The sequence below is a fragment of the Bos javanicus genome, chromosome 7 (genome assembly GCF_032452875.1).
Source record: "Bos javanicus breed banteng chromosome 7, ARS-OSU_banteng_1.0, whole genome shotgun sequence".
Classification (NCBI taxonomy): domain Eukaryota; kingdom Metazoa; phylum Chordata; class Mammalia; order Artiodactyla; family Bovidae; genus Bos; species Bos javanicus.
Genome location: NC_083874.1, coordinates 20,131,243 through 20,144,725, shown reverse-complemented (window position 1 = coordinate 20,144,725; position 13,483 = coordinate 20,131,243). Strand labels below are relative to the sequence as shown.

At 52.5% G+C, this 13,483-nt stretch overlaps 1 protein-coding gene across 4 annotated transcripts in view; it reads left to right on the top strand.

Annotated features, from left to right (window-relative positions):
- The window catches only part of NFIC (nuclear factor I C), a 74,328-nt gene that overhangs the window by 40,424 nt on the left and 20,421 nt on the right, over positions 1–13,483 (top strand). For all 4 annotated transcript variants that reach the window (XM_061422739.1, XM_061422738.1, XM_061422736.1 and 1 more), the window contains exons 3-6: positions 6,306–6,377; positions 10,544–10,618; positions 11,558–11,681; positions 12,324–12,448. In XM_061422739.1, the coding sequence (XP_061278723.1) occupies positions 6,306–6,377; positions 10,544–10,618; positions 11,558–11,681; positions 12,324–12,448 (396 nt within the window). The remainder of the gene's footprint in view (positions 1–6,305; positions 6,378–10,543; positions 10,619–11,557; positions 11,682–12,323; positions 12,449–13,483) is intronic.

The window sequence follows — 13,483 nt, the reverse complement described above, 5'->3', positions numbered from 1 at the left end:
TCAGTGAGGTGAGGGTGCTCTGAAATTTCCTTGACCCATGCAGCAGGGTCTGGGGCATCTGCTCCCATGGACATTAGGGTCTGGGGGCTCTTCTCCCATGAGGGGCTTGTTGGCATAAGTGAAATGGCTGTTCCTCACTGCCCCCAGCTGTCCCAACACCACATTTAGTAACAGAAAGAACTTTGGAAAAAGCTGAGCATCAAGGGACCCCCAGCTAGGGGCTTTATCTGGTCAGACAACAGGGTTCAAACACAGGGGAATCGCCCCAAACTACTAACAAAGAAGGGGTTCTGTCTGTTCTGAGCCCCCCTCCAAGGGCCCCCACTGGATCCCTCCTAGTCCCTCCACGGACCCAAACGTGAGGCCTCAGGGTGTCTGGGCGTTGACCCCAGGTCCCATTGCTGCCACCTGGTGTTGTGTGAGTTTGTGTATGTCGCCACCTCGCTTTGTGCCTCAGTTTCCCCATCTGGAAAATGGGGGTGATTACCACACATCCCTCCTGGGAGAGTTTCAAAGATTAGACGAGTCAGTGGAGGTGAAACATGCATTCCCAACACAGCTAAAGGGGTGACTCACTAAGTATTAATTACTGGAATGTACCGTTTCACATGATGTGGGCTTGATGACCCTCCCAGGAGCTCCAGTCACAGCCCTTCACCCACCAGGGGCTGCCACTCTCATCTCTGGGTTGAATGACCTCCCTTGCACCTGACCCAGCTGAAATTATATACTCCTGGTTAATCTGCTTCCTTGTTGATTGCCTGGCACTCCACCATTAGGACATCAGTACCATGAGGGCAGAGAATTTTGCTCCTCTTGTTTGTTGCTGTGTTCCCCCAGGCAGGCGGCACCCAGAGGTGCTTGGCAGTCAATTTGCCAAGTGCTCAAAGGAGAGAGGTTAACAGTAGTGCAGTTCAGCCCTGATTCACAGATGAGGAGATGGAGGCTCAGAGATGTCAGGCACTTGTGCGAGGACTCACAGCAGAAGTTGGCAGACTTTGAATAAAGTAAATGCTTCAGACCACGTAGGTCACTTCCGGTTTCTGCTGCATATTCTTTCTCTTTTGACAGCCCTTTAAAATTGTACGGGACACTTTTCTTTCATTACTACCTCCGCCTAAAGAGTCTTTTTGGGCTTCCCAGGTGGCACTAGTGGTAAAGAACCTGTAGGTTTGATCCCTGAGTCGGGAAGATCCCCTGGAGGAGGGCATGGCAGCCCACTCCAGTATTCTTGCCAGGAGAATCCCATAGACAGGGGAGCCTGGTGGGCAACAGTCCACGGGGTCACAAAGAGTTGGAAAAGACTGAAGCGATTTAGCACACACACAAAAAGCCTTTTTAGACAGATTTTTCCCTAATCAGTGAACCTCATGAAATTTTAATAGCACAGGTATATTATATATTTATTTATATATTGTATCTATGTCTATATATCTGTGTTTTATTTAAAAAAAGATAAATTTTTAGCCCCCTCCCTGCCACAAGAGCCAGTTTTTGCTTCTACTGAGAATGGTTGGATCTGGACTGGACTCCCTCCCCAGTCCAGACATCAGAGACTGGGCAACTCTCGGTGGGATTCTCCCAGGCCAGCATCCCTGGCCCAACCCCTCAATACCAGGAGCTCCTTCCCCTGTCATGACAACTACAGATGTCCCCAGACATCGTCTTGGGGAGCAGGAATGTCCTAGTCAAGTTCCTCTGTGCTAGGCAATTTCTTTCCATAGACATCAACTTCGAAATATAGACTCTCTGAGCTGGGACTCAGTTTACAAACCTCATCAACTGGGTAGATTTAGTCAGATAGTGCCATGAAGCTCATAACACAGTAAAAGCTCAACAAATGAAAGCTGCCCACTTGGGGACTGGGATGTCAGACATTAGCCAGCCTTTAGGCATTATCCACTCTGGGTCTCTAAGTAGAAAGGAGGTGGAAGAATTATCTGTGCTCTTTTTCTGATTTTTCATGGAAATATCCAGAGCAGCTCAGCCTGATAGAACTTTCTGTGATGATGGCATGTTCAGTGCTGGCCAATTCAGTCACCACTGACCAAGTGTGTTTGTCCAGTATTGAAAGGTAACTGGCATGGCTGAAGTCCTGAAAATTGCATTTAATTTCAGTTTAGCCGATTTAAATTTCAAGTCACACGTTGCTCAGGGCTCCCACACTGGACAGCTCCAGAAGATTTGGAGTTTCCAGAAGCCAAATGACTGGCAAGTGGTCAGCAGGTGGGTGAGAAATAGTTTGAGGTTTTTAGGGATGGTTAAAAATAAGATGGCATAGTAGAAAGGAAGGAGGTTCTCACACCTGCTACAATGTAGATGAACCTCAGAGGACGTGATGCTCAGTGAGAGAAGCCAGACACAGAAGGAGTCAAATCTATAGAGATAACAAGTAGATGGTGGGGGCCAGGGGTTGGGGTAGGGGACAGAGAGTCAGTGTTTCATGGGAACAGAGTTTCAGTTTGAGAAGATAAGGAAGTTCTGGAGATAGATGATGGAATGGTCACAAGACAGTCTGAATTTACTTAGTGCCACTAAGCTGTACACTGAGAAACAGTTAAATGGAAGAGTACATGTAATGTATATTTCAAAACAATCTAAAAGTCAATTAAAATTTTTTTAATGAGATGTCATATAAGTATAGCATCATATAATTTAGAAACTATACTTATTTAAATTAAAAAAAACTCCCAGGAGTATAGGAAACAGAGAGAAAGAGAGGCAGGGGAGGGGGTGGCAGAGGGGGCGGGTGGCAGGGGAATGAGCTTTTTCAACCCAGTAAAGGAATTTGCAGAAACCCACAGCTAACATAGTTCTTAGCGGTGAGAGACTGAATGGGTTTCCTCTAAGGTTAAAAGCAAGACGAGGACACCTGCTCCCACTACTTGTAGTCGACAGGGTTTTGGAAGGCCTGTTGCTGCTACTGCTGCCAAGTCACTTCAGTCGTGTCCTATTCTGTGCGAGCCCATCGACCTCAGTCCACCAGGATCCCCCATCCCTGGGATTCTCCAGGCAAGAACACTGGAGTGAGTTGCCATTTCCTTCTCCAATGCATGAAAGTGAAAAGTGAAAGTGAAGTCACTCAGTCGTGTCTGACCCTTAGTGACCCCATGGACTGCAGCCTACCAGGCTCCTCCGTCCATGGGAGTTTCCAGGCAAGAGTACTGGAGTGGGGTGCCATTTCCTTCTCCGTTTGGAAGGCCTAGCCAGCGCAATAAGGCAAGAAAAAAAATCAAGGCATACTGATTGGGAAGGAAAAAATAAAATTAGCTCTGCTTGCAAGTGATACAATTGTCTACACAGATAATCCCTAGCAATCTATTAAAAAAAAAAAGGGGGTGGAGTCTTAGGACTAATACGTGAATTCAGCAAGGTTGCAGGATACAAAATGTTGTTGTTGTTGTTTAGTCACTAAATCATGTTGGATTCTTTTGCAACCCCGTGGCCTATAGCCCGCCAGGCTCCTCTGTCCATGGGATTTCTCAGGCAAGACTACTGGAATGAGTTATCATTTCCTTCTCCAACAAGCTTAACACCCCCAAACCAATTCCATTTCTAAATTTTAGCAATGATCAATTAGAAACCTAAATTAAAAGGACTTCCCTGGTGGTCCCGTGGTTAAGACTCCATGCTTCCCCTACAGGAAGTGTGGTTTTGGTCCATGGTCAGGGAACTAAGATTCTGCATGCTGTGCAGTCAAAAGAAAGAAAGGCCTTAACCAATTTTTCTTCCATAAGAAAAAAAAAGGAAAGAAACTTAAAAACACACTCTCATTTAGGTCCCCCAAACCATGTATTGAATGTCGGTTTGGCACCAACATTTTACAATTGTTATTAGCTGACATGGAGACCTGACAAACACTGGGAAGTGGGTTGTGTTAAATCCTCATTTTACAGATGAGGAAGGTGAGGCTCAGACACATGATATGGCCGGCCTGAGGTCAAGAGCAAAGGATAAGGGCGCCAGACTAGAGCCAGCCATAGCCTAGCGCCATGGCTTTCAATCCATAGGAAGTAAAGGCACCCAAGGCAGAAACAACCAGAGAGTAACAACAGTAATGAAACTCTCCTCTGGTGGGTGAAGGGCTCACAGCTCTGAGGGAGACGCTGTAATGGTGCCCATTTCACAGATGTGGGGAGTGAGGCACAGGGAGAGGCCCGCAGTGCCCGGCTGCCTGGTTCCAAAGCAGGAACACACAGACAGCACTTGGGAAATACCCCCACCTCCTTCGGTAGGCGCCTGAGTGCCAGTCGGGCACCGCTGCCCGCTGAGTCCGTATGGGCACCGGTTCTCGAAGAGGGTCTGTGCCCGAGGCCTGGAGCCCGACGGCTGGCTGCCCAGGCTGGGCCCTTCCCAACAGTGGCCACCCATGCCCAGCCACGCGGCCATTCAAGCAGGATAGGCTGGCTCCAAGGGGCCGCTGGCTGCCCAGCCCGGGAGCTGCCATGGGGCGTGGGGCCCAGCCGGGCACAATCCCCTTGCTGCTGCCCAGCTTTGCCCAGCCGAGCTGGCCACACAGGGGGCTGCTCAGCCAAGCCAAGGAGGGCTGCCTGCACGCGCTTCTGTCGTGGATGGGACGTGGAGGCGGGGTGGTGGTGGGGCACTCCTGGGCTTTTTACAGCATCCACGGTCTTGGCTGCCAGCAGGTGCTCAGCACACAGTGTGTACAAAGCTGCAGGTTCCACGCCAGGCAGATGGCGCGGGCTCTGTAACTCTTGTGAGCAGTGTCATCATTACTATTATCCCCAGCAACCCTGGGTGAACTGAGGCCCCAGGAGGGGAAGTGACCTCCCCAGGACCATGTGGCCTCGGATGCTCCCAGAGCTGGGATGGGAACTCAGGCACCGAACTGCAGATGCCAAGCAGTTTATGTTGGTCGCGCTGCACGTCTGGATACATGTGCAGAGTATGAATTAAATTAACAAGGGGAGGCTTCCCTGGTGGGCTAGTAGTTAGGATTCTGTGCTTCCATTGCCAGGACCATGTGTTTGATCCCTGACCAGGGAACTAAGATCCCCACAAGTTGCTCCCCTGGTTGGTGGGGGGGGGGATTAAAAAGTAAGTAAAATAAAATGATACACTACCGTAAAAAAAAAAAAAAAAAACAAGGGGCATAGTGCAGGCACTTTTTCGTCATTCTAACCATCTATTTCCTTGTCTATAAAATGGGTACACTAATAATGCCAGAGAAGTAGCTCTTAATGGTTTAAGGGAAGGTATGAAATGAGAACAACGAAGCACCATATCTACAGTCATCTTAGGGACTTAAAAATAACAATAATAATAATGGGATAGATGTTACCATGTATATAGAGCTCAATATGCCCTAAGTGCTTAATATATACTGTTAATATCCCCTTGCCACCTCCTGCCAATCCAGTCGGGCCTGTGAAATGCTTTCACACATTTGAAAGAGAAAACTCTGAGGCTCAGGGCAGGTAAGCAACTTGCCTGAGGTCACACAGCGAACAGCCCTGGGCTTGGAGTGTGGCAGGTGGCAGGGGCCTGATTCTTTCTCCGTCATTTGATGGTGCTTCCGGCCATCTTTGTCCTTGACCTGAGACATAAATGAATAGGGCTCTAGGGGTTCTGTCCATCTGGGCTTGGTCAAGTGCTCCCCTGCCCCCAACCCAGGGTGGAGGGTGGGGGTGGGGACTGCAGAGGGGGCTGGCGTGACTCGCCCTCCATCTAGTTCTCCGGAGCCAATAACGCTGAGCTCAGCGTCTGTCTGCTTCACCCGGCTGCCAAGGAGCCTGATTATTTTTAGATAAGATGGGGGGGCAGGCGCCGGAGTGGGAGGGAGCCCCCAAGTTGGGCAGGGGAGGGGGACATCACAGCTGCGGAAATGTGCCCCTCAGCCCCCTCTCTGGGGACCCTGAATAGCAACCTAAGACCATGGGCTGGGCTCCTGGGACTCTGAAGGCAGAGGAAGATGGGAGTGGGCCTGAGGGGTCAAGGACTCACCTGTCTGGCCCTCAGTTTTCCCATCTGTAAAATGGGCATGAGGGTTCCCACCTCATACAGTGGAGGCAGGATTAAATGAGTTATCCTTACTTGACAGAAGAGGAAACTGAGGCTCAGAGAGCACTTCCTATGACTGAGCCAGCTCCTGCACTTGGGTTCTCACCTGTGACCCCAGTGACGAAAGACATCCATGACCCTCTGTGGCAGCAGCCAGGGAACGCCATGCTCCAGACCATTGTCTCCATGGTGCTGGTCCCAGCTAGTGCTGGGCTGACGCCTCCTCCCTTCGGGATGGGGACCCCTGTGGCAACGTCACCAATTCCCCCTCCCTCTCTTTGCAGATGCAGAGCAGAGTGGCAGTCCCCGGGCAGGGATGGGCTCCGACCAGGAGGACAGCAAGCCCATCACACTGGGTGAGTCTGGAGGTGGCTGGGTGGAGGGCATGGTTGCATTCCCATCTTTTATTTAGGAGTAATTTTGGGAACACCCTTTGTGGGTTCTGTGTGGTCCTGTGTGAGTACCTGAGTCATTCCTGGAATAGGTGCTGCTGTTGTTCTATTTTGCAGAGGAGGAGACTGAGGCCCAAAGAGGCATATGAACCTTCCAGGGGCATCCAGGGAGCTGGGGTTGGAACTCATGACCCTGAACTCTGGCATCTGGACTCAGAGGTGCTCCCCCAACAGTCTCACAGGATGTTCAATGAATAAGTAGGACAAGTCAGTTCCATGTTGGGGTGGGGGGATAGGAAGCAGGAGAATTTGCCTGCTTCAGGGCTGGGAGCAGACACCTGAAGGACAGAAAGGTTTTGGAAGCTGCAGAGGCCCTGCTTCTACTCTATCCCCTGGCTCCTGTCTGTCACAGTGTTGTCTTCCCTGAAGTGGTCAGAGGGCTCCTGTGAGCACTTGAGTCATGTGTTGCCCCTCCCCCACCCACAGCCCTCAGGGTAAAAGCTCAAGTCCTTCCTGCAGACTAGGAGGCCCTGTACAACCTGCCCCATGCCCTCCGTCTCCCACGTCCTCCTTCTCTGCCCCTTGTCACTCTGGTCCAGCCACAGGGGGCCTCCTCACTTCTCCTCCAATATGCCAGGCACCAGCCTGTCCCAGGCCCTTTGCACAGGCTGTACCCTCTGTCTGGACAGGTAACTGCTCTGTCTCTCTCAGATCACCCAAGTCTTAGCTCAAATGCCTCCCTCTCAGAGAGATCTTCTCTGAGCTCCTTAGCTCAAGCCGCCTGGCCACTCTCAATCCCAGCCCTCTGTTTTAGTTCCTTTAGAGGAAGTTAGTGATTGCGTATGTATTTGCTTAGCTGCTTAGTGATTGCATATGTGTTTGCTTATCTCACCTGGTGGAACATCCCCTCCTAAAGGGCAGAGGTGTTTGTCTTGATCACTGCCCTGTCCTCAGTACCTAGAATAGGACACAGTACACAGCACACGCTCAAAAAACATTGATAGAAAGAAAAAAAAAAAAAAAGGAGAGGAGGGATAAAGCAGAGAGGAAAAGGGAAGCTAGAGAGATAGTACACCAGGAGACAGGACAGAGGGGAGATGAAAAGGGAGAGGGGAAGAAACACCCGGTGGATGAGGGCATCCCCCATGGAACATCCGTCACAGGCATGCACAGGGAGGCTGGATGGTTCCAGGAGGTTCACAGGCCCCGGGGCCACATCTCACTGGCCATCTGTGACCTGAGTCCTCCTTGGCCTCCTGTGATCCCCACGTGCCTCCTTCCAAGCCAGATGTTCGAGGCAGGCGGCGGGGGCTGCGGCGTTTGGCCGGGTCCCACGGGGAGCTCCAGCGTCTGGTGGAGGAAGTCACTTCCTCCCCGCCCGCCAGGGAGTCCCCTGGAGATGGAGCTGGGCGAGCGCTGCACAAACAGGAAACCCCTGTGGGGGGAGGGGGGAGGGGCGTGCTGACAGCAGCTGGCCAGCTGGGTCAGCAGGAAATGGCCATGGCCACTTCCCCTGGACGCTGGGAGCCACCGCCCTGTCCTCCTCGGGAATGTTGTGGTCCTAGCCTTCCATCATGGGCCCGGGCAGGCAGTAATTGCTCAATAAATGGTGGACACAAAGCTCGCAAGCAAGGAGGGGGCTTAAGTGATGGACAGCGGGGGAGCCCGCCACGGCTCTGCGCTCCCTGCGGCTAGTGCTGCCCCCTAGAGGCCTGGACAAGAACTGCTCCCACCACCGCCTCGAAACCGAGAGCTGCCACCTCTACTCTGACCGCTCTCCCGGCTCCTTCAACTCCAGCCCTGTCAGCCTCCAATTCACCAAGTGTATCCCCACCCCAAAGACTTGGACTTCCCTGATGGTCCAGTGTTCCACGCTCCCACTGCAGGGCACGCGGGTTCGATTCCTGGTCAGATATTTTCCGTATGCTGTGTGAAAGTGAAAGTCACTCAGTCATGTCCAACTGTTTAGGACCTCATGAACTATACAGGCCAGAATACTGGAATGGGTATCCAGTCTCTCCTCCAGGGCATCTTTCCAACCCAGGGATAAAACCTAGGTCTCCCGCATTGCAGGACGATTCTTTACCAGCTGAGCCACTAGGGAAGCCCAAGAATACTGGAGTGGGTAGCCTATCACTTCTCCAGCAGATCTTCCCAACCCAGGAATTGAACCGGATCTCCTGCATTGCAGGTGGATTATTTACCGGCTGAGCTACCAGGGAATCCCCACATGCTGTGTGGTGCATCCAAAAAAAAAAAAAAGCCCTATGTTCCAACCCTAGGGCCTTTACATAAGCCATCTCCACTGCCGGGAACATTGTAGCCCACAGGCAGGTGGCAAAACATTGAGTTTAAGATCATCCTAATCAAGGCAGCCAACTTCTCACAAGGCAGTTTCACTGTGCCAGGGGCTGTCTGGACACTTCTCAAATTTAAACTCACATTTCTCTTTTCCACCCCTACCCTGATGTCTTGGTTGAATGTTACCCTCCCAGGGAAGCCTTCTCTGAGTCCTTTGTGCAAAATAGGTCTCTTCCCCATCAGGCTCCCCCACCTTGCCTGCCTCGCTACCCCCTGACGCAGCTCATGTTTGACTTAATGATCTTTAAAAGTTTTTTTAAATTGTGGTATAACACACATAAAATGTATCATTTTAACCATATTAAAATGCACTGTTCGGTGGTATTAAGTACATTCACCAAACTATGCACACATTACCTGTCTAGTTCCAGAACATTTTCATTACTCCCAAAGCAACCCCACCTCCATTAGCTACTCCCCTTCCTTAGGTGACCACTCATCCACTCTCAGTGTCTGTGGATCGGCCTGTTCTGGATCTTCTCCCATCAGTGGAATCACACCTTGTGTGTCCTTCTGTGTCTGCTTCTCTTACTGAGCATCGTGTTCTCAGGGTCCTCTCAGGGTCCGTCCATGTGGTGGCAAGTGTCAGGGCTTCTCTCCTTTTCATGGCTGAGTGATGCTCCCATGTGTGGAGGGACCACATTCTGTCTATCCATTATCACTGATGGACATTTGGGTGTTCTCTGATTTCAGCTACTGTAAATCATGCTGCTATGAACATTCATGTAGAAGGGTTTTTGACTTCCTGCTCTTATGTGGCTTCCTTTGCCCACTCCAGACTGTGAGTCCTGGAGAGCAGTGGCCCCTGTTAGTCTTGTTCCCCATGGTTTCCCCAGTGTCCAGCTCGGAGGCAGACACAGGAAGTGCCTGGGAAGCACTTGCTGAGAGAGTGGGTCCTGCCTGTGAGGGCCTCTGGGCAGGACAGGCCTGTTCCCTCCCAGCTCTCCATGTGGGTCAGGGCTCCTGCCCTCTTGGGGCCAGCCTCAGTTTCCAAATCCATGAAATGGGTCTAAACCACCCCATCCTGGAGAGGAGGCTGTCCAAGTGTCCAGACAGCCCCTGCAACAGTGAAACTGCCTTTAAATTAGGCAGGAGTGGGTCTAGGCACACTGGAGATTTTAACTGCTGCCTGTGGACCCTCCATTCAGCCCATGGTTCTGAGCCCCTGCTGTCTTCTAGGTTCTGGTCCAGGAACTGGGAATGCCACAGAGCTCTCAGCCTGGCAGCAGAAAGCTAAAAGACTGCAGTGTTGCATGGGGCGATAAGTGAGGCAAAAGGACCGAGCTGGTCCCTCTTGGGTTGTAGCATTCATATCTCACAATCACCCAAGCTGATGGGGTGTATGGTCCCCACTTTTGAGACCAAAGAGGTAAAGTGACTTGTCCAGAATCACACACCAAAGTGGGAACCCTAGCTGGGATGTGAACCCAGGTCTGGCCTCCACTCATGTGTGCAGCCTACCATGCCACAAAGACCCTGGAGGAAGGCTGGGAGGCTGGAGGACAGGAGGCTGGCTGCAGCTGCGCTGAGAAGGATGGAGCAGAGACTCAGGAAAGAAGATCTGCTCCAGCTGCGTTAGGGCAGAGGACTCCTCCTCAGCCTGGAGGGGTTGAAACAGCCATCCTCTCCCTGCGGTCAAGGAGAATGGGGGAGACGGGGGTGCCTGGTCAGGCACCCCAGAGTCTGGGCAGCCCAGAGGTGTCAAGGTCAGGTAACAGACACGGTTCAACCAGATGCCTGCTGAGCCCCGTCCTCTGTCTCTTTTCCAGACGCCACCGACTTCCAGGAGAGCTTCGTCACCTCCGGTGTGTTCAGTGTCACTGAGCTCATCCAAGTGTCCCGGAGTAAGTGTCCCCGCCCACCCTCTTCTGGGACTTGCCAGGGAAGGGGAGCAGCTGTCAGGAAGAAGACGTAGCTTTGGGATGGGGGCTCCCAGGGGGAAAGGGACTCAGGGAGGGAGGAAGAAGGAACCCATATCCCTGCCCCACTCCCCCTCGTCCTCTCCAGCCACCCCTATCACTAAACTAAGGTTCCTAGGAAGGGCAGTATCCAGGCCCTTTCCAGAGTCCAAGGTCAGGCTGACATGCGCTTCCCCAGGAAGGACTCTAGATGCTGGGTGGAGGGGCCAAACGAACTTCCGCCCCAACATCCCCCCTCTGGGGGCCTCCCTCACTCCATAAGGAGGAGACCCCAGAGGGTTTCCCAATCCGCTTTGCCTCTTGTCCTTTTGCCTTACCTATGGACCTGCTTCGGGACCCACCCCCCAGATACCTCCATTTCAAATCCACACCTCAGGGAGCCCTGGTGGCTCAGGTGGTAAAGAATCCACCTGCAATGTGGGAGACCTGGGTTCAATCCCTGGGTTGGGAACATCCCCTGGAAAAGGAAACAGCAACTCACTCCAGTATTCTGGCCTGGAGAATCCCACGGACAGAGGAGCCTCATGGGCTATAGTCCATGGGGTTGCAAAGAGTCAGACACAACTGAGTGACTAAGCACAGCACAGCACCCTACCTTAACCCTAACCATCTCCCTCCCCATCCAGATCAGCAGAGCCTGGCCTCAGAATGCTGGGAAGCTTGGCCTCTGGCTCAGGCTATGTCTCTGCCTCACAGTGTGACCTTGGCCTCTCTCAATGGCCTTGTTCTTCTGATACATAGAATTTAGGGCAGTTTCAGCCAAACTAGTGCCAGCCCCCAAAGGGCTCTCCCCACCCCTCCAGGGCAAATCACAGCCCTGGACCTTGTTCCCTCCCTCACCCTCCTCTCTGTCGCCTTCTGCAGCACCTGTGGTGACTGGAACAGGACCCAACTTCTCCCTGGGGGAGCTGCAGGGACACCTGGCATATGACCTAAATCCAGCCAGCACCGGCATGAGAAGAACGCTACCCAGCACATCCTCCAGCGGGTATGTCCCCCGGGCCCCACCTCTGGGCATTCCATAACCCCACCCACCCACCTCCATCCAGCCCCAGCTGGTTCATTCGTTTCCCTGTTTCCACATTCCACCTGGAAAACTCTTATTTATCCTTAAAAATCCAGGACCCAAGTGACTCTTTTCCCCAGTCCTGACACCCCACACTAGACTCCTGCAGCCTAGAGCCCTACAGGCCCAGCCCTTGAGATGAGAACACAGCCAGTGATTCTTGCTGAGATGTGCTATGTGATTGTGAGCCAGTTACACATTATGTTTGCCTCGGTTTCCTCATGTGTAAAACGGGATCATGATCCTACCAGGTTGTTCTGGGGATTACAGCAGCTCAAGAGATGAGCCAGGTCTTCTGGGCTTTAGTCTCCACTCTGCTAATTTTCTAGCTTGGACCTCAGCCGAGTCCCTCCCTGTCTCTGGTCCCAGGTGTCCCATCCAAGTAACGGGCAGATTGTAACAGGTGTTGTCTGAGGGCCAGGGGCAAGTCCGCGGCTCGCATGCAGTCTCGCGATAGCACCCTCTTCGCCCCGCCCCACCCCAAGGGCCGGAAGTAACGACGTCTGCTGGGCCCCCTGCGTCTCCGTGGTAACCGCCCTGCTGGCTTCCTCCTTCGCCCTTTAGGAGCAAGCGGCACAAATCCGGCTCGATGGAGGAAGACGTGGACACGAGCCCCGGCGGCGATTACTACACCTCGCCCAGTTCTCCCACGAGTAGCAGCCGCAACTGGACGGAGGACATGGAAGGAGGTGGGCCTGGTGGCGGGAGCTGGCCGGCTTTCCGGTCGGGGTTACCGCGGCTGGGACTACGTATTCCGACAGGCACTGCGCGGGCGCCAGAGAGTCGGGAGTCGGCCTGGAGCCATGGGGCCTCCTGGGGATTGTAGTCGCGCGGGTTGCGTTCGGCTGGACGTAAACTCCGGGTTTGCATTCCCGGAGCTCTTTGGTTCCACTCTGGCCGGCTTTCTTGCCCTCTGCCTGTAAACAGGCTATCTCTGTGAGTTTCTTGCTTTACAGAATTGACTCAGTATAGATTCGATCAGCAGGGTGCTTCTTCTTGGGGTTCCCCATAGACCCTCCAATATAGGGTCGCCGCTAGAGGGTCCTGATATATAGGTTGCCTACTCACGGGGGTCCTTTCTGGAGTTCCTTCCCCTCAACCAAGATTCGCATCTCCACGGGAGCTTGGTATGGGTGATTCCAGTTCCATAGGAGCCCCTCTTCTCTTATGGCATCCTTTTCCTGGCAGGTTTTCTTGTTGCTCCTTTGTCTTCCTAGGGTCCTCTCTAGAATGTGTCTCTCATGAGGCCCCTGTTTTGTAGGGTCAGCTGTTTCATAGAGGCTCTTTTCTGTCGAGCGCTGGCTCTTCCGGATTCTTTGTTTACTAACCGTCTCCCCAAGGGCATTCTCCAAAGGCTTCCCTTCTTTGGCGTTTCCATCTCCACCGTCGTTGTCGTCTAAAGAATCCCTTTATGGGAATTCCCTAGCGATTCAGTGGTTAGAACTTGGCGCTTTCACTGCAGAGGGCCCTGGTTGGATCCCACAAACCGCGGGGCGCAGCCAGGGGGAAAAAAAGAGAGGCAGTTTCTTTCACCTTAAGATTCCGCTCTCTAGTGAGCTAGCGCTAGCCATAAAGGAAGTGGTTTGCAGAGTGGCCTGTGGAGAGGACGTCCCTGGCATTCCTCAGATTCTCTTGTCCCCCAGTTTTAGAAGCTTGGCTTTACTCGATGTCTTTTCCCTTATCAAGGGTTCACCCCATCATATAGCCTAGTGATTATGAATGGT